At 48.2% G+C, this 21,336-nt stretch overlaps 1 protein-coding gene across 1 annotated transcript in view; it reads right to left on the reverse strand.

Moving 5' to 3' along the window:
* Nucleotides 1–6,916: 6,916 nt before the first annotated feature.
* The window catches only part of LOC136944869 (E3 ubiquitin-protein ligase RNF123-like), a 16,106-nt gene continuing 1,686 nt past the window's right edge, over nucleotides 6,917–21,336 (reverse strand). The window contains exons 2-4 of the mRNA XM_067238796.1: nucleotides 18,487–18,581; nucleotides 8,904–8,989; nucleotides 6,917–8,407 (exon numbers count right to left, since the gene is read on the reverse strand). Coding sequence (XP_067094897.1) covers nucleotides 8,308–8,407; nucleotides 8,904–8,989; nucleotides 18,487–18,537 — 237 coding nt within the window. The 5' untranslated portion in view covers nucleotides 18,538–18,581 and the 3' untranslated portion in view covers nucleotides 6,917–8,307. The remainder of the gene's footprint in view (nucleotides 8,408–8,903; nucleotides 8,990–18,486; nucleotides 18,582–21,336) is intronic.

The following is a 21,336-nucleotide window of genomic DNA, read 5'->3' on the forward strand; positions in this document are numbered from 1 at the left end:
CCATTCCGTTTTATGAAAGCTGTTGATCTCTCAGGGCTGTAACCTCCTATTAAGTACAACCCTTTCTGAGCATGGATGGTTCCTGTGGAAAGAGACCCAGAGGTCATGGGTCAAGGGGTTAGGATGGGATATTGTCTGTCATACAAATAAATGATACTCAATGACACACAGGCCATGTTTGACATTGCAAGTAGAAATACTGTGAACAAAACTCACATCATTCCTTGTGCCAGCGTCACAGAAGGTTCTTGACATAATCACTGTGGTAAACACAATCTTTACTGTCTCTTGATGCTTCTACACCATGGAGACCTCAAGACGTGCTGCTGAGATGGTTCAGTTCGTGATTGAGACGGCAGCGTCCTGTTGGGTGTTGGCTTGCTACTGTGTAACGAGAAAGGCACGGTTCATAACCCTAAACAATTCAACAAAACGGAGCTCGATTGTATTTAGTAAATTGTTTTGCTAATCAATCATAGTAGCCTATCGTAAAACATTTATTTTTTTTTATAGCTAAACGGTTAATGGATGTCATTAAGATAAGCATCTGCTTGTTCCACTTTACCCCCAAACAAACCCTAAAATGTTCAGCAGAATATATTAAACCAGGCGTTGAGTGTGTCGTTAGCTGTTTTGTGGCCTGTGCTTATCTGATAATCAGCAGTGCAACGTGTATTTATTGTCAAATTACGTGACTGGTGCAGTGGTGCGGGTACGGTTTAGATGATCAGCCAATATGAAAGTTTTATAATTAGTTCTGAGTGACACAAGTTCGACTCCTTCAACGGCGCCCCTGGTCAACTCCATCACAATACCGTTCATTTTAATTAAATGTCGTCCTGCCATTCCAGTTTGGATCAATATGTTTAGGAATATTCAGCGCAGCAGCAGCGAGGCGCAGTCCACAAAGTTAGTTTATTTTCTTGCATAGAAGAAGCTAAATTATTGTGTTTTATAAGTAGCTAATCATATTTGAAATGGTGGTCTTAGGTACACATTTTATGGATTCATAAAGTACAATAATTTACAGTCAGACAGATGCTAAGGAGAATTATGGTATGTTTAGAAAGAACCAATCAGAATGATTTTCTCCAATTCGTCTATTGGTTGGTTTTATGGCACATTTGGCGTGGTTGAGCGAGCGTGCAGGCAAAGTTGAGAGGGCACTGAGATTGCCCACGTTCAGCGGTCTCCCATCGTCAAAAGTTATGAGAGAGTAGCCTACATTAGCAAAACTGTTATTTTATTGTTGCACGAGTATACAACAAATAGCCTACATTTACCGAGCTCAGAATCGGTTGTTTTCTCAAACGACAATATTTTGCTTGCGTATAACTTCTCTTCAAACCAGGTTACCAGGTTCAAATCCCTCTGTACAGGATGTCGCTTTGGATAAAAGTGTCTGAAATGAACAGCTGAACAAGGAAGGTTCAGAACCATGGACAGCACACAATAGAGCTCCTGCTCAGAATGGCTTTCCAAAACGATGTGCGCATGTCCAGCACGTAAAAGTTAGGGTTTTCCCTGTTTTGCGCTACGGTAGCAAAATCTGATAATGTAGTACAAAACTGCAGAACAACTTCCATATTTAAAATTATTTAAATATATGTTACACATAACCGCCTTTGCCTGTTCATTTTTAGTGTAGGCCTGTGTTCGCATGTGTGTAAAAGCCACTACATGGCGCTAGTCCTCCATGAATTACCTATTCAGGATCAGTGCCAGTATCCGCGATAGTAACCTAGCAACGATCCAGGCCCATCTAGCCAAGAGAGGGAGATATTGTACATGAAATCAAGCAGACTTCAAACAGAAACCTTTGACTTTCCGACCATTCATCATACACCACTTTCCTTTCAAACATTGATGGTCCCTTGAAATAAATACACATTTTAAAAAGAGGAACTGCTCTAAGAACGATGAGTTGCCAGACACCCCCAGGCAGGTTGAACCCATACAGCCTACTGTAAGTACAAAATAAGTAAATGTTTACTACAGTTGAACAATTGTTTTTTTTTTTTTTACAGTATCAAGACAACCTCCAGCTGTAATGGTCGTCCAGCTTCCTTTCTGTTACTTTAGGGGCAGCTGAGCTCCACCATCTCTGGGGACACAGGCACCTCCAGCTCACTGCTGCTGGATGAACTGAACCCTCCCCTCTCTTTCCACCCACATTTACATTACATTTATTCATTTAGCAGACGCTTTTATCCAAAGCGACTTCCAAGAGAGAGCTTTACAAAGTGCATAGGTCACTGATCATAACAACGAGATTGCGAGTAGCCAAAACATGAAGCACACATTGTGAACAACCAAAGTAAGTGCCAAAGGGAAGAACCATAAGAGCATGTAGTTAAACAAGTTACAATTAAACAACATGAACTGCTATAAGTGCAAGTGTACCTGTGAAAAAAAACAAAAAAAACAAAACAAGCAACAATCATAAAAATAATATATCACAGCGAGTACAAACAATTTTAAATCAGTTACCACTAACCACAAGAGCAACAAGTCTCTGAGCAAGAGTCATTGTGATCCTTGAGGAAACTAACATCGGGTCAAGCGAACCATTCCTAAGTACCGTTGTACTCCCGGAACAAGTGCGTCTTGAGCCTTTTCTTGAAGGTGGAGAGACAGTCAGTGTCTCTGATGGAGGTGGGGAGTTGATTCCACCACTGGGGGGCCAGACAGGAGAAGAGCTTGTGTTGGGACCGGGCGGTCTTGAGTGGTGGGACCACCAGGCGGTTGTCTGAAGAAGACCGTAGGTGACGGGTGGGGGTGTAAGGCTGCAGGAGAGACTTGATGTAGACGGGTGCAGTCCCGTTCACTGCTCGGAAGGTCAATACCAGGGTCTTGAATCTGATACAGGCCATGATAGGTAGCCAGTGCAGAGAGATGAGAAGCGGGGTAACATGGGAGCGTCTGGGTAGATTGTAGACCAGGCGGGCCGCTGCGTTCTGAATCCTCTGAAGAGGGCGGGTTGCACATGCTGGGAGACCAGCGAGCAGCGAGTTGCAATAGTCCAACTTGGAGAGGACAAGTGCTCTCAGGTATCTCCTGATCTTCCGGATGTTGTAGAGGGTGAATCTACACGACCGGGAGACCGCAGCAATGTGGGCCGTGAGGGAGAGCTCGTCGACCATGGTAACCCCAAGGTTCCTGGCAGAGGATGAAGGGGTCACCGTCGCAGATCCCAGGGTGATTGAGAGATCGTGGGAGATGGAGGGTTTAGCCGAGAAGTTCTGTTTTGGCGAGGTTCAGCTGGAGGTGGTGCTCGGTCATGCAGGCGGAGATGTCTGTGAGGCAGGCCTCAATCCTAGCTGAGATCCCCGGATCGGTCGGGGGGAACGACAGGTACAGCTGCGTGTCGTCAGCGTAGCAGTGGTAGGAGAAGCCATGGAAGGTGATGATTGGTCCAAGTGAGGTGGTGTACAGAGAGAAGAGGAGGGGTCCAAGGACGGAGCCCTGTGGGACACCAGTGGAGAGCTGGCGAGGGCCCGACAGTTTGCCTCCCCAGGAAACCTGGTAGGATCTTCCCGACAGGTAGGATGAGATCCACTGGAGTGCAGTGCCAGTGATGCCCATCTCAGAAAGTCTGGCGAGCAGGATCTGGTGGTTAACCGTATCAAACGCTGCAGAAAGGTCCAGCAGAATGATGAAGGATGACCTGGAAGCCGCTCTGGCAGACTGGAGGGCAGTGGTGACTGAAAGGAGGGCAGTCTCTGTGGAGTGGCCAGTCTTGAAGCCCGATTGGTTGGGGTCAAGCAGGTTGTTCTGAGAGAGAAAGTTAGACAGTTGGTTAGATACAACACGTTCAATTGTTTTCGAAAGGAAGGGTAACAGTGATACCGGTCTGTAGTTCTGGAGGACGGCAGGGTTAAGGGAGGGTTTTTTGAGTAGAGGGGTAACTCTAGCCTGTTTGAAGGCAGAGGGGAAGGTGCCAGAGGTAAGAGAGGAGTTTAGGACATGGAGAAGAAACGTTATGATGGAGGGGGAGATGGTTTGAAAGAGAGGGGAGGGGATAGGATCAAGGGGACAGGAGGTGGGGCGATGAGAGAGAATGAGGTCAGAGATCTCTGCCTCAGACAGGGGAGAAAAAGAGTTTAGACATTTAGTTGGGTCAGTCATGGAGGGTGAGAGGGTAGGAAAGGTGGGTTTAGGGAACCGACTTCTAATGTCGGCGACTTTTTTCTCAAAGAAGGAGGAGAAGTCGTCTGCTGTCAGGGTGGAGGGAGGGGGTGGGGGAGGTGGGTTAAGAAGGGTGGAAAAAAAAAGATTGTGGGGGTTTGAAGCGGAGTTAATTTTGTTCAGAAAGTAGAGGGTTTTAGCACCAGTTATGTGAGAAGAGAAGGATTTGAGGAGGGAGTGATACTTACATTTACATTTACATTACATTTAGTCATTTAGCAGACGCTCTAATCCAGAGCGACTTACAGTAAGTACAGGGACATTCCCCCGAGGCAAGTAGGGTGAAGTGCCTTGCCCAAGGACACAACGTCAGTTGGCATGACCGGGAATCGAACTGGCAACCTTTGGATTACTAGCCCGATTCCCTCACCGCTCAGCCATCTGACTCCCCTGGACGGTCTGGACTTATCAAGGTCCAGACCGCCTTTGGACTTGCGCCATCTCCTCTCAGCTGCCCGAAGGGTGGACCGTTCTTCACGAATAACATCCGTAAGCCACGGGCAGGAGGGAGAAGATCGTGCAGGCCTGGTTGACAGGGGACAGAGAGAGTCAAGTGATGCAGTTAAAGTGGTTAACAAGGTGTCGGTGGCAGTGTTAGTGGGGTGGGACGAGAACTCGTCAATGGGGGGGAGGGAGGATGTTACAATAGAGGAGAAATGGGAGGGGGATAGGGAGCGGAGGTTGCGCCGGAAAGTTACAAGGGGAGGGGAGGTAGAAGGAGTTGGAGGGAGAGAGATAGAGAATTGGATAAAGTAGTGATCAGAAATATGCAGTGGGGTTACAGAGGTTAAGTCAGTGATACAGTTACGTGTCAGGATGAGGTCTAGCTGTTTGCCTGCCTTGTGGGTCGCCGGTGTGCTCAGCAGCGTCAGGTCGAAGGAGGTCAGGAGAGACAAGAAGTCGACGGCCTGCGTTCCTTGGAGGTGGATGTTGAAGTCCCTAAGGACTATCAGGGGGGTTCCATCATCCGGGAGGACGCTGAGGAGCATGTCCAGCTCCCCCACAAAGTCGGCTAGCGGGCCTGGTGGGCGATAAAGAACAATTAAGCATGCTTTGATAGGATCAGTTAGCATCGCATAATGGTGTTCAAATGATTTGGCACTAACAGGGAGTGGTGTGGATGTGTATTTAATATGTGGGGAAAGAAGCAACCCTGTCCCACCACCCCGCCCGGTTGAGCGGGGTGAGTGAGTGAAGGAGTGGTTGACGGAGAGAGGAGCTGGAGTTGCAGTGTTCTCAGGGCGGATCCATGTCTCTGTCAGCGCAAGGGCATGAAGAGAAGCATGAGATGCAAACGCTGGGATGATGTCTGCCTTGTTCACAGCAGACTGGCAGTTCCAGAGCCCTATAGAAAGAGAGAGGGCAGGTGGAGAAGATCTGGATAGGTAGTGAAGGTTAGAAGTTGACCGTATATACTTTGTGATATATCTACGTCTACGAGTAGTGTAATGCACGGGAATGCTGAAGAAACACATGCTAGCTATGAATATGTTCTAGGTGGATTAGAATACAAATAGGGTGATGCTTATCAGAAGAGGTGATCCACCTCGTCGGCCGTCCTCGGTGGACTCCCGCAGGTAGACTCCCTGTCTTTGTTCGACCGAGTCTTCGTGCACCGAGGCTTCCAGACGAGGCTGCCTCTGCAGTGCTACTCGCCTAAATATGCTAAAGGCACATTAAACTGACATCATTGTGGAGTCTCAGTCGATCTCTCCCCCCTCTCTCTCTCATTCTGCTCTGTTCTCTATCTACATATCTCATGTCACTAGTTATTTTGCTCTCAGCTATGCACATTTTTTCACTTTATCAGTTATTTTTGGTTTTCTTCTTCGTCTCTCTTTTTCTCGCTTGTCTTTCTTTGGTCTCCACTCTGACTTCCACTCTCCATTAGAGAAAACACAAGCAGTCTTTCAGCTTAGGATAAATCATTTAATGCAGATACACCATCAATATGCACTCTCACTCACAAAGAAGAACTAAAAACCAAAGAAAAACTGAATCACATCAACAGTCTGTAATATTGCTTAGACAATCTCAATCTCCCTTTACCAGCACTCCAGAAGCCTAAACCAAAGTTCCATTAAATATACTGTATCTGAAACACACCAGCAACACACCCCTGCCCCTTTAGAACACACACACACACACACACGCACACTCTCTCTCACAAATACTGATGGTAACTTATAAACATGAAAATGACAACATATTTATGTGTGCCCCAAATTCTCACTGTGTCATGAAGCCCCTGGAGGCCAACCATTAACCTACTTACACCTCCCTCCCTCCCTCTCCCCCCCTCCCATCTGCCCTCCCCTCCCTCCCAACCCTTCTCTCCCAGCCTTTTCCCTCTCCCTTCTCCCCCAGCCTCCCTCCCCTCCCTACCCATCTCTGACAGCCTTTTCTCCCCGTTCGCCCTTGCCTCTGACCTCCCCTCCTCTCCTCTCCTCTGTCCTCCCCTCCTCTCCTCTGTCCTCCCCTCCTCCTCTCTGTCCTCCCCTCCTCTCCTCTGTCCTCCCCTCCTCTCCTCTGTCCTCCTCTCCTCTGTCCTCCCCTCCTCTCCTCTGTCCTCCTCTCCTCTCCTCTGTCATCCCCTCCTCTCCTCTGTCCTCCCCTCCTCTCCTCTGTCCTTCCCTCCTCTCCTCTGTCCTCCTCTCCTCTGTCCTCCTCTCCTCTGTCCTCCCCCCTCTCCTCTGTCCTCCCCTCCTCTCCTCTGTCATCCCCTCCTCTCCTCTGTCATCCCCTCCTCCCTAATCGGCTTCAGATCCTCCCTCTTCTGTTACAAAGTGAAACTAAAAAACATTTGGTGTGTGATGGCTGAGCATTCATCAGTGCAGAACAGTCCTGTCTAAACCGTACTCGTTCCTCCTGCTGTCTGTTGGTATAACCATAGACGTCTGGAGACGTTCATAAAAAAAAAAAAAGTTCTATTGTGTTTGGAACCAAAAAGCAGGTTTCTAAGGGGGTTCTCCGTCAGGGAAGACTGGAGAACCCGTTGGAGCCCGTGTGTTCCTCTGAGAGTGTCTGGTGCCCCCTCTCCTTGTGCCTGAGGAGTGCGGCGAAGGAGAGGGATGAGGGGAACGTTGTGAGGGCTCAGAACACAGACAGAAAGCATGCAGGCGAGCTGCAACTCAGGTTCATCTCCGCTGACAGGTGCATTTGTTTTGCCATCAAGGACGAGCCAGATGGGGGCAGCGTGAACACACAACATGGCGTCCTCCGTCCTCTCCAAGGTTGGGAGATCTTCACACCTGAACATACCTGTGTGAGTGTGTGTGGCAGTGTGTGTGTGTGTGGCAGTGTGTGAGTGTGTGTGTGGCAGTGTGTGAGTGTGTGTGCCCCGTTCCTCTCAGACATGTCATTCCCACAGAGGATGTTATTATATTTATTGATAAATAATGATTTCCTCAGACATCCCTCACTGTCACATGTCTCCTGGGTGTCCTACACCTGAACTTCTCTACCTGCTGCAGGACTCGTGGACACTGCCAGTCCACGGTAGGTAGGGCTGAGGAGACGAGGACACAAGGAGATGAGGACACAAGGAGACGAAGACACAAGGAGACGAAGACACAAGGAGATGAGGACACAAGGAGACGAAGACACAAGGAGACGAGGACACAAGGAGACAAAGACACAAGGAGATGAGGACACAAGGAGACGAGGACACAAGGAGATGAAGACACAAGGAGACGAGGACACAAGGAGATGAGGACATAAGGAGGAGAAAGAGGGGATTTCTGGAGAGTGTTTTTTGGATCGTATGCAAACACACGATTGAAAAGTCTTTCGGTCGATGTGCATACAAAAGAGCCCAGTCCTGGCACACACCCCACGGGGATCATGCCTGTGTGTGTGTGTGTGTGTGTGTGTGTGTGTGTGTGGGGATGGGTGTGTGTGTGTGGGGATGGGTGTGTGTGTGTGTGTGTGTGTGTGAGAGAAACACAGAGAGAAAGGAGAGAGCGGGTGTGTGACCTAGGTCTTTGACGTGTGTCATGATACTCTGTACCTGTGAGCGTGTGTGTGTGTGTGCTTGCATGTGTGCACAGGCATGTGTACGTGGCTATGCCTGTGTGTGTGTGTGTGTGTGCGTGCGTGTAAGGCTAGAGGAGGGGTGTGTTAGGACCCAGCAGGCTTGCTGTAGTCATCCACCCCAGTGATGGTGGCCTTGCAGAAGAAGCAGTCCTTGTTGTTCATCAGGTGCTGGTTGATGCAGGCCCTGGGTGCACACGAGACACAAGCACCATAAAACAGAGTTAGAACCCCACCCAGTTGACAGAACGGCATACGAGGGAACATTAATCAAGCGCGCCTCAGAGTATTTCATCACAGAACAAATGCATATTCTCTCAAGGTCTGAAGCAGAGGGGTGCGATGGTTTTATCAGACCGACTCAGCGGTTTCTGGAGCGCTGAGTCATCCAGAACTACACCGTCCCCCGGCTGGGCTAATCAACCAATCAAGGACTCCGCCTTCACCTGTCCGTTAAACTAACCGTTGGGGTTTTAGTTTCGGAGGTGTAGCGCCGGAGGAAAGCTATTCTCAAGGCCCTGGGGTCGGGTGGTGTCGCTGATACAGGCAGTCGGAGTTACAGTCATTTATGCTGTCTGGTGTGAGAAGTCATAGGAGCGGGTCGTTTAGGATTTGAATGAGGTGGATTCAGATCCACCTGAGAGGAGGGAGGAGGTGGATGAGGAGCAGGAGAAGGAACTTACTTGCAGGACTTGTGAGAGCACGGTCTGAAGATGGCTGAGATGGAGTGGGCATAGCAGATAGGACACAAGTCTTCCTCACTGGTTGGCTGGAAGGAAGGAACACACACACACACACAGATGTTAGACAGTGATATGTTTGGAAGACAGCCAGTATATAATAGCACAGCTATAGGTTTAACCAGCCTGTGTTCTGCTTTGATTCCTCTATCCTTCCCCTCTCCTCTCCTAACACACTCCTTCTCTGCTCTCCTCTATCTGAACTCTTCTTCTAACAGTCTTCCTCTGTTCTCTGTCCCTCCATCTCCTCTCCTAACACACTCCTCCTCTGCTCTCCTCTATCTGAACTCTTCTTCTAACAGTCTTCCTCTCTTCTCTGTCCCTCCATCTCCTCTCCTAACACACTCCTCCTCTGCTCTCCTCTATCTGAACTCTTCTTCTAACAGTCTTCCTCTCTTCTCTGTCCCTCCATCTCCTCTCCTAACACACTCCTCCTCTCCTTGACTCTCTCTGTCCCGCGCCTCTCCATCATTCTTTCGTTAATGCGTTCCGCCCTCTCTCTCCAGCTCCATCCCTCTTTCTTCATCACTGAATTCATGCACGCCTCCACTCAATTACTCCGTCCCTCCATCAACCATCTTCATCAATCCACTATTCTATTTGTTCACCGCCTCCCCTCCTCTAATCCTCTATCCCTTCATTCTACTCCCTCCATCACTCTGTGACTTCTCATTTCCTTCAGCGTGTCATCCCTCCATCCCTCTCTCCTCGGGGACCGCAGCATGTAGCTGTCATCTCATCAACACCCGAACAAGGACCCCCTTCATCAAAACACGGCAATTTACCTATACTTAGAACACCACCATGGAGCGGCTCCACACACACACACACTAAGAGCTAGCCACTTGCGTTCCCTTTCAAGCGTTTTTCAAATGTGACGTGGGATTTTCCGTGGGCAGATACTGTTGAGTTAGTCCTCTTTTGTGGCGTTGAGGCGTAACATTTTTGTTAGTTTTCCCATTACTGTCCCGCGAAGGCACACGTCCATGGGCGGCGCAACCTTATCTAAACGGAGCATCAAGGCACGGCATTAATCACCTATTCTGAGTGTTCCCTCGCGCGGAAACACGCCAGCAGTCAAAGAGCTCGACCGGAGAGGCTCTCTGACCCGAAGACGGACATGTGACTGGCGCAGACGGACACCTGCCAAGGCCTGCTTCTCACAGGCAGGTCATGTGACTGGCGAGGGACAGGGCGGAGGGGTATGCGAGGAGGGCGGCATCGAAATTAGTTTAGTTACCTGGTCAGGTATTCCTGCCCAAGCACTGTAACAGGCTGTTCCCAGGTGTGAGATCATCTGACCTCTGAGAATGTTTGAACCCTTTTCAGTATCACTTCAAGAGGAGAGGGCATGGGGGAGAGCTAGGCCGTATAAATTGAGTCTTCCTTGCAGTTTTCATGGTTAAAAGAAGATGAAAGCTCTGGCTGACAGGAGGCTGACAGGGTCTGGTGAATACTCCCCACTGTGGAGCCTGGAAATCCCCAGTGGACACACACACTACACACACACACTACACACTACACACACTACACACACTACACACACACACTACACACACTACACTCACACACACACACTACACCCACACACTACACACACACACTACACCCACACACACACACACACACACACTACACACACACACACTACACACACACACTACACACACACACTACACACACACACACACACACACTACACACACACACTACACACACACGGATGGACGGAACTGTAACCATAATCCTTCTGACTGACAGTAATGCCGCAAATCTAAACCACAAATACACAAAGTTTCCAGAGGCTTGATTTGAAGCTAAAAGTAGAAGGCTTATGTTGCTCACTGAACTGCCATTTTCTTGTTTTCCTGCACCAGGAAAACAGGCAGCAGGAAAATAGGCAGATCTATTACATAGCTTTGTATAATAGATGAGTTTCCAAGTAACGCTCCACATCTGATTTTCTCTCAGTCTTCATCTCCTCTGGTCTCTCCGAAGTAGATTACTTTCTTTTCTTTCTTTCTACAATCCCCCCCCCCCCCCATCTATCAGTGTGTCCTTCCTGAGGACATTATTCCTCAGAGGGGTATATTGTTTCTGTGTGGAGCGGCACACACAGAGGTGAAGGACACCACACACACACTTCTCATCCACTCTCTCATTCTCACACAGCATCCACCAGTACGACCAGTCGCCTGCCCTTGACCCACACTCTCCCTCTCTCTCTCTTTCTCTCTCTCTCCCTCTCTCTCTCTCACTCTCTCCCTCCAGGGAACCCCCATACCGGCTGACGCCTTCCATTCTTCACACCTTCACACCATCACATCTCAATGCCTTGAGGATCCACCGATTAGACCGAGAGGTCTACATTTCTGCACGCGGCTACCTGGACCCAAACCACCTCTGCAGCAGGGGGGCTATCGGACTGTAGATCAAGGCTCGGTTCCCATAGCAACCCCTACAGCCAGACGGGCGTCGGTCTCGGCAGAACCTGGGTTCTGAACCCCCCCGGAATAGCCAATGACATCACAGGAGAGCATCGCTGTCAGGTCAGTCGCTGTGTGTCGCTACGGCGGGAGGAGGGAGGGAGGGGGGGAGCAGGGGTCTTTGAGGCCAGGGGCCGTGTGATTGGTGCTGGGGATGAGGTGCTGGTGACTGAATTATTCTTGTCCTCCAGAGGGTGAACGATGCCAACAGTCAACAGTCTGACAGCAGATCCTGCTAGCATTCCAACAGCATCTTCTGCTCTCTGCTCAGCACTGTCACGTCCTTTACAGAAGGACTGAGACATTTCCTCACTCTGCTCAGAACTGTCACCTTCTTTACAGAAGGACTGAGCTTGGAAAATGGACAAGATCCTGAGCTGCCACTTACCATGTCAAACATCATCTATTTTTAAGAATTGGTACTACTGGATGTCACCAAAAAAAAAACCCTCTCTCTTCCTCCTTCACTTCTCTCTTTTTCTTCCTCTGTCTCTCTTATCCTCCTTCCACCGCCTGAGGTAATCAGCTCCTTCATCTAGGCTTCCTCAGAGAGGAGCTCTGCAGAAACAGAGCCACAGGCTGCCTCGGAGAGAGGATCCGGTGTGTTCTCGTGTGCGTGTATGTGTTATTGAATGTGTATGTGTGTTATTCTGTGTGTGTTCTTTTGTGTGTGTTTGTGTGTGTGAGTGCGTCTGAACTAGGGCCAAACCTGACAGGTAACCTTTGTCTAAGCCTGGGGACTGTAAAAGGTGGCAGCGTGGTATTTAACAGAACAGGGGGTGGCAATGGGTCAAAAACACACACGCACACACACACACACACAGTCCATATTAAAGCAGACCGTGTGTGTGTGTGCTCGCCCTAGTGAACGGAGAGAGCGGGAGCAGAAGAGTACAAAGTAAAAGTCAGGGGGCTGAGCGGTGAGGGAAGCGGGCTAGTAATCCGAAGGTTGCCAGTTCGATTCCCGGCCGTGCAAACTGACGTTGTGTCCTTGGGCAAGGCACTTCACCCTATTTGCCTCGGGGAGAATGTCCCTGTACTTACTGTAAGTCGCTCTGGATAAGAGCGTCTGCTAAATGACAATGTAAATGCAAATGTAAAAACTGTTTCTACAAAGCTTGATATTCCTGCAGCAGATCCCAGTGCTTGCTCCTACAGGGTGCTCGGTGCTATTCCTATCGTCTCTCTGCCTGTCTCTTAGCTGCTGGAGAACACGATGCTAATATCCATTTCAGAGCAGCAGTATCCCATCGCCCCGGGCGACAGAAATGACTGTTCACACTTCCTTTCAAGTCCGCCAAACCTCCAGGTGAGTGGGAGGCCTGGCGGGATTGGAGGGAGGGATGGAGCACATAGGTGACGGTATTTCTGAGGAGAGATTAATTGCAGTCCCTTCAGGCCAGAGTAGAGAAGCACAGAGAGACGCGTGATTGTGGATGTTTCCAGCAGTGAGTGTAGTTCAAAGCTTGTTATGAATAATGTCACGGTGAGACTGAGAAGCGCTCATACCCCCGTCCTGGCTGGGGTGAGAATGAGCCGTGGGCAGGTCACCCTAGCATCTAGCTAAGGTTAGCCTAAACTCAGGACTGGCTAAAATTACGACAGAAGATACAGATTGATAAATGCAGTATCACTCTATACCACCAGTGCTGGTGCAGTGGCAGCTGTGCAGGGGGGGGGGGGGGGGGTTGTTGATGGAACATCTCTGACAGAAGTGGGGGTAGCTGATTGAGGAGAGTTGTGTTTGTCTTTGCAGTGTGGAACACAGAAAGGTCAGGCTCGGTAGAAACAATTACTGGAAATCAGACACCACTTTAGTGTGCATCTCCCTTGGTAGGTTCTCTCTCTCTCCTCTCTCTCTCTGAGACTCACTAACTCTCTCCTCTCTCTCTATGTCTCTCTCGGCCACACTCTCTCTCTCACTCACTCTCTCTCTCTCTGCCTAAATTTTTCCATAATTATCCCTCCTCCCTTCCTTTTTGGCTCCCTCTCTGCCTTTCTCATATTGGCTCTTTCTTTCTGTCTGCCCCCTCCATCTGCCTCTCTCTCTTTTCATCCTCCTCTCGCTCTTTCTCTCTCTCGCTCTCTCTCTCTCTCTACCCCCCGTCCTCTTCTCTGCCCACACACCAGGCTCTCTCTCCCATTTCAAGGAAAATCGTTAGGATGTGTGCCTGGTTGCCTAGACATCACAAGCTGTTGTTCTTGGCTAACATGAATAAACAAAATGTAGGTGACGTGTGTGTGTGTTAGTATGTGAGCGTCTCTGAGGGTGTGTTTCTGTGAGTGTGTGTGTCTGTGTGAGCGTGTGTGGAAAAAGAGAAACACAAAGATATAGCTGTAGCTGGTAGCGCCTAAGCAGTCCGACAGGTTTTCAAACAGGATGGTGATTTAATAAACAGGGGGAGAGTCAGGCATCCATTGTCTACCTCCCTGTCTGGAAGTCTCTCTCCATTTCTCTCTGGAAGTCTCTCTCTGTGTCTGGGGGGGATCTCTCTCTCTCTCCCCCTCTCTCTATCACCCCCTCTCTCCCCGCCCCCTCTCTCTCTCCCCGCCCCCTCTCTCTCCCCGCCCCCTCTCTCTTTCCCTCCCTCTCTCTCTCCCTCCCTCCTACCCCCATTATTTCTCTCCCTCTGCCCCTTCTCCCCCTGCACCCTCTTTCCTTGCCCCCCTCTTTTCACCTCACTGACTCTCACTCTCGGAGGGTCTTTCTGACCGTCTGTCTCTGTCTCTGTCTCTGTCTCTCTCTCTCTCTCAGAATAAGAATAGAACACAGAACAAATTCACTGGGAATAAGGCCAGTATTCACTTCATTCATTTGTCACGTCACCTTCCTTTTTCAGGTTAAGGACTAAAGACCCACTTTCTAAGAGTGTCGTGACATCAGCCAAGCTTATTTTGAGCACACAGAGACCAAGTGACACACTTAGCACACAGACCTCACATTCATACATTCAGATGTGCCATATAGCGTACAACAGAACAACCATCACAGGAAGACTCAATTGAAAACCCTTTTCAGATCACAAAGAACCTGTTTGCCGCCGCTAAAAAATCATTGCCGCCGCTGGTTCATAATTCTATGAAATATCGACAATCGCAGAAGTCGCAATAATATGAATCTGCGGAGCTGTCGCTCCACGGAACTCAAATGAGCGGCTTTCTGCTGCTCTCTCTCCGATCGGACGATGAGCCACTGAACAGTGAGAGGATGTCAATCACTCACGAAGTCATGACAACTGAACAAACAACAGCAAGTACAGCGGAGCACTTCCTCCTCTCCTCAGCCCGGCAGGCTGAGGATACATCCTCCAGATAGCGCAAGAGAAAACGTACATATCTAGGTAACGAGCTAACATCAAGTTAGCTATATTTGAGCTAAAATTATTATTCGCAATGTAATGTTTGTGATGTTGATGGCCAACTAATTATTATTATTTGGGAAATAATGTCCCAGAACTAGACTGTAGCTGATTGTTAGGTTGTTAGATTGCTAGATTGTTAGGCTGGTTTATTTACATTAAAATAATACTTTTGTGGAACAAAGGCTTCCTTTATATTTGGGGATTACCTACATGAGTGAGTTTGGTGAGTGTGTGCATTACACAAGATGGGGCTAGTACGTGTAACCACAGTAAGTTTCAGGCATGTAACACTTTACTAGTCAGGGTTAGCAGGGGGTGCATTTCATGGAAAGAAGGAATACAACAAGCCTGTCATGAAATGCACCCCCCTCTATTGTCTGTTCTGTATATCCCAGCATCAAATGATTCTTACTGTACACTGAGGGCAGTAGTACGTGTAACCACAGTAAGTTTCAGGCATGTAACACTTTACTAGTCAGGGTTAGCAGGGGGTGCATTTCATGGAAAGAAGGAATACAACAAGCCTGTCATGAAATGCACCCCCCTCTATTGTCTGTTCTGTATATCCCAGCATCAAATGATTCTTACTGTACACTGAGGGCAGTAGTACGTGTAACCACAGTAAGTTTCAGGCATGTGACACTTTCCTAGTCAGGGTTATCAGGGGGTGCATTAAGCCTGTCGTGATATGCACCCCCCGCTATTGTCTGTTCTGTATATCCCAGCATCAAATGATTCTTACTGTACACTGAGGGCACTAGTATGAGTAACCACAGTAAGTTTCAGGCATCTGACACTTTCCTAGTCAGAGTTAGCAGTGGGTGCATTGCACTTACATCAAATGGAAAACAAGGCCTGCCATGAAATGCTCTCCCCCTGCATACGTTTCTTCCCTTCTACTCCAGAATTATGTACATTTAATAGCATACATTTAATACCAATATGTGTATGTATAGGGTGGACAGGTCTGAAAACAGAATACTCCATGGTAGGTGTGGGATTATTATGTTTAATTTTTTATTTTATTTCATTGACTTAAACAATAAGAGTAATATTTCCTATCTTAAAAAAGGATTTGATGGTGAGAACATTTCTTTTGATGTTGATACTTAGTTGATTCATCGTTTTTAGTACTTGTCTTTTGTAGGTCAGGACAGCTGATAGCCTATTCTGGATCAGAAGGCTGTTGTTTTCGACCTGTCTGAGTAACCTACCCTACGCGCAGGCTAACTGCATTAAAATCGCATGAACCTATACATTAATATGAAGAGCCATGTGAAATACTTTCAACCTGCTACACAAAATAAATTTCCTTTGGTAATCATACTGGGGTATATTTCCTCAGAATGCGATGTCATGGAGCAAGAATGTTGGTTCGCGTTTGTTACTATACGGTTTGAATGACGAATTTTAAGGATTTTGTGTTGAAAATAGCATCTGATAGTTACACAGATAACCGACATTCTTCTCTTGAATTCTATAACAAAGAAAGTATAATGAGACATTGTACGCTATATGGCACATCTGAATGTATGAATGTGAGGTCTGTGTGCCTTCGTTTGGTTGCGATATCAAGACGAAATCCTTCACTCGCGAGGGGGTGCCAATCCAGAGAGTCATGCATCGGGTGATACAACACCGGAATGTATTTATGCCTCGAAATTTTGAAGGAAAAGAACATTCCCCTTAAAAGCACCTTTTAGTTGTCAGTGTGCGGGTAGAAGGCACAATTATGTTATTCTTAGATGGATCAGAAGGCTGCTGTGATCTCGTCTTCAGATGGACCATCTCAACCTAAATATAGGTCTGATAAGAGAGGACTATGGAAGTCTTGAATGCTTCTCAAATAGTTTATTCCCAGCCCCCCGCCCTCGTACCCCCCCCCCCTCGTACCCCCCCTCATACCCCCACCACGGCCCTCGTACCCCCCCCCCCCCCTCCCCCCCTCCCCCTCCTCGCCCTGGGCTGTGACACATACTAGAACTAAAACGAGGAGCTGGAATAAAAGGAAGAAGAGAAAATTGTTAATGGAGCAGCGCGACTGTTCGCATGGTGTCTCCCACGTTCCTCCTGGTTGGACTGGCAGCAACACTTACACAAGGTTTGTGGATTCTACAAGGACAAAAGGAAAACGCTGTATCGTTTTCCGAAATTGACGATACGATTTCCTTTCTTCCTTTTTTTCTCTGTGTGTTTAGCACGGTTGGTGGCATGAAAAAAAGAAGAGAGTGCATATTGTGTTTCCCGTAGTTTCATGAGGTCATACTTGTCTTAAAGAGGATTACCTAAACCACTAATGGCAGGCCTAAACTAGGCATTTGATACCACTTAGACATGTCATGATTATGGTTCAAACTGCAGTCATAGAGTATGCACATCTGCTTATATCTAATTCCATAACTATCTGAAAATGTACGAGTTATTGTTAAATCTATGACTTGGTAGCAGTTATTTTTACTTCAGAAAAAAAAAACAAGCTATTTGATACCTGTGACGAACAAAAAACTTTTTGGCAAAAGTCCAAAAAACGTAGACGTAGTAAAAAATAGCATCGGTCAGAAACTCCATCCCTCCCTCTTTCCCCCTGAAGGAGAGAAGGAGACCTTGAGAAGGAGAGCAGGGAAAAATCAATCTCCCTCTCTGTATCCCGTCCCCTCCGCTCGTCCTATTTAGAGCCCGCGGCGCTCAGGTTTCCACCCACACCCAGCTCATTCATCCTGGGCCCGGTGCTCAGCGGCGGGGCCTCCTGGTCCGCCGCCTCCGGGGGCAGGGTCAGACGAGCGGGCGGGCGGGCGGAGAGTGTCTCTGACGGAGGCGAGCCCGGGGGAAGGGGGGGAATGGAGTTTGCTGGTATGGGAGGACAGGTAATAGAGCGTTTTACATTTACATTTAGTCACTTAGCAGACGCTCTTATCCAGAGCGACTTACAGTAAATACAGGGACATTCTCCCCGAAGCGAACGTAGGGTGAAGTGCCTTGCCCAAGGACACAACGTCATTTGGCACGGCCAAAATCGAACCAACAACCTTCTGATTAATAGCCCAACTCCCTAACCGCTCAGCCATGTGATCCCCAGTTTTACCAGCAGGTGCTTTCATCAGGCCAGAGGCTGTCTCTGTAGCGAGGTGTAGAAAAGGAGGAGGAAGGGAGTGGACTGATATAAAGCATTGTGACTTCATCCGACACAGTTCTGAGAGGCATGTTGAGATCATGCTGCAACAGCAGGAGGAAGAGGAGATGTTTTATATTATTACTCCTGTCAAGAGGAGCCAGGGAGACACACACACACACACACCGGGGAACCTATACCCTGAAGATCTGATCACGTTTCACCCCCAGGATCACCAGCCTTCTCTCCTCTGGGGGCAAGCCAGGATACCCAGCAGTAAGTATACACCAGTCTACTACTATTACAGTAGTGTAATCATTCTGTAGTCAACCACAACGGTTCCACACCCATACACTCATCTTGTACTACAGTAGAGTCTGTGTCCACTCTCCTGCATGTTCAGATGAATGGGTCGTTATTAGGCTTCTGCGGGGTGTGATACTGACCCAGTTATCTGAGGTCATTATCAGGCCGGCGCTGAAGACCACAGCTCACTCCTCCACCTACGTCCTCGTACACTGGTACTGGCGTGGTGGTGTTCAGGGTGGTGTTCAGGGTGGTGTACTTACAGCGGTGCTGGCTGCAGCCTGCTGGGACTCCTCCGTCAGGAAGGACAGCATCCTCTCCACCTTCCGCTCCTCCTCTTCACTGATGTAGTCCGTGTCTGCACACACACACACACCACACACGCATACACACAGGTAAACATTCACAGACAGGTAAACGCACACATTTACGGTTAGATGCACACAAACACCTAAAGCACATAGGAAAACACTTGTAGAGAACACACTTGTAAATAAACAATCACATACACACACACATCCACGTAAAATGGAGCCTGTGAGATTATTTTCCTATAGAGGGGCAGGGGGGTGGAGGAAGATAGAGATGGGTGGAGGGAGAGAGAGGGTGATGAAGGATGAAAGAGGGGGATGAAGTGAGAGTCGGTGTAAAATGCTGAAAGGCTTTATCAAGGGCAACCTTCCTGTAATTGTTTGACCAGTCACTAGACTGGGAAACAGTCTCTCTCTATGTTTCCATTTAATTTAAATGCTTCATTGGCCTGATAAGAAATTATTAAAATATTGGCAAAGGAAGCTTACGTAACTTAAACAATGAATAAATAAGAACACCAGGATGTAATGAGGTTGAAATAGCAAACAGACAAAAGAGAAACCTTCCCTCCAGCTCTCTCCCAACTCAATAATCCACTATGCAGCACAGTAGTATACAAACACCCAATCATCAATGACACTGCACCTCTAAATCCTACACTCCCCACCTCGTCTATAGTCAATACCCCTACTGTTGTTAGAGGAAGGATCTTCCCTGTCCCAATGTGCTCCCGTCTGTGTGATCATTACTAGATATCTGATATCAGCTGAAGTTATTGATCTCCTGGCAGAAGTCAAGGATGAAGTTACATCAGGGAAACGCCTGGCGTATTAAAGCATATTTGACTGTAGACAGGTCGAAACAGAGACAGGATGGCACACACTGTGTGTGTGTGTGTGTGTGTGTGTGTGTGTGTGGTGGACAGAAACAGTGGTGTGATGAGGGGAAGAACCTGCTACCAGAGAAATCAGCACTCTCTGAAACCTGAACACAACAGAGCCAGAAATACAGCAGGACTGGTGCTGAGAGTAGAACAAGTTCAAAGACACACGGGGGAGGGGGGGGGAGGGAGAGAAGGCAGAAAGAAAGGGAGGGGGGAAGACAGGAAACGAAAATGAGAACCAAATGGGAGCGGGGGGGGGGGGGGGGGGGGAGAGGCATCAACTGTAATCTATCAAATGAGAGCTATCTTTATTCTCATTATCAGTCACTAGCCTTGTCCCCAGCCCAGGGCTCTCTCACCTTTCATCCTCTGCAACCCAGGGAGCGGAAGAGGGAGAGAGAGGTGGGGATGAGGGAGGAATGGAGAAATATACCAGCAATAGAGGGAGGGGTAGAGGGGAGATCAAGACAGAGAAGAAATGATGGGGTTGAGGGAGAGAGGGAGAGAGAGAGGGAGAGAGAGAGAGAGAGAGAGAACCAACCTCACTTCAGGAGAAGCCAGAGGAACCATGCATGCTGTAACAGTGTAAAGCTTCTCTTTTGTGTGTGTGCTATTTCAATCTCATTACATCCTGGTGTTCTTATTTATTCATTGTTTACATTGTATAAGCTTGCTTTGCCAATAGTACAATTATTTCTTATCAAGCCAATGAAGTAATTAAATTACATTTAATCAAGAGGGACTGTTGCCCAGACTAGTTACTGGTCAAACAATTACAGTAGTGTTGCCCTTGATAAAGCCTTTCAGCATTTTCCATCCTCCCCTCTCACTCCATCCCCCTCTCTCTCCTTCCATCCCTCTCTTTCTGCCTTGATCTCCCTCTTTCACAATCACTTTTTCTCTTTGTCACTGCCTTCAATTCCCTAAACACTCTGCCTCCCTCCTCCAGCTCTACAGGTACTTAGTATCAAATCACAAGCGTTTATGGTATCTACTAGGTCGGTGCTCTGTAGTTCAGTCAGCAGTGCTACCCCAGGTGTAGCCATGGAGATGCACTGAGTCCAGTTTGAGGTGATTGTGTGTTAGAAACAGAAGCATAATGAAAGAAAACACAGCTTAAGAGTTTGGCAGCTCTCTTCTGCTTCTGACTCCAAAAGACGAGGGCTTCCAAACACAAAGAACAACAACAAGCTTCAAACCAGGAAGGTGTTAAAGTTCGTATCACCCGGCCTGTGGTCAGGACAGGGCAGGTGATCGATCTGACGCTCACAGTTCTACTGAACCTGATGGGTGATTCTTATTCTGTTGGACGGCAGGTCTGCATGGAGTACAGAGTACTTTAGAGACACATCTTCTCTGTTTTTCTCTTTCTTTCTCTCACACACCCTTGCTCTCTCTCTCTCTCTCTCTCTCTCTCTCTCTCTCTCGTCTCTCCTCTCTTCTCTCTCTCTCTCTCTCTCTCTCTCTCTCTCTCTCTCTCTCTCTCTTCTCTCTCTCTCTCTCTCTCTCTCTCTCTCTCTCTCTCTCTCTCTCTCTCTCTCTCTCTCTTTAATCCTGCTCCTTCTGTTTCTCCGTCAACCTCCTCTTTCTCTCTCTGTCTTTCTCTTGCTCTCTCCTCCATCTCTCCATCTTGCTCTGGGCCCTGGTGAGACAGACAGATCAGGTTTCAGTCCTGAGCGGCGCTGTATGCGTAGCAGACCATGTTGGCAGGTTTCCAGGCAGCCCTCACACACAGAATGATTACCAACCTCACCTGCTGCCTGGCATATGGAGCAGAGCAGAGAGAGAGAGAGAGAGCAGGAGTGATGGAGAGGAGGAGGTGAGACGGAAAGAGAAGAGTTTAGTTCTAGAACCAGCCTATTTCACAGCTGTTGTCTGAAGTGTTTCTCTGCTAGGCTGCATGTTGAATCTAGAAGAT

The sequence above is a fragment of the Osmerus mordax genome, chromosome 1 (genome assembly GCF_038355195.1).
Source record: "Osmerus mordax isolate fOsmMor3 chromosome 1, fOsmMor3.pri, whole genome shotgun sequence".
Taxonomy (NCBI): domain Eukaryota; kingdom Metazoa; phylum Chordata; class Actinopteri; order Osmeriformes; family Osmeridae; genus Osmerus; species Osmerus mordax.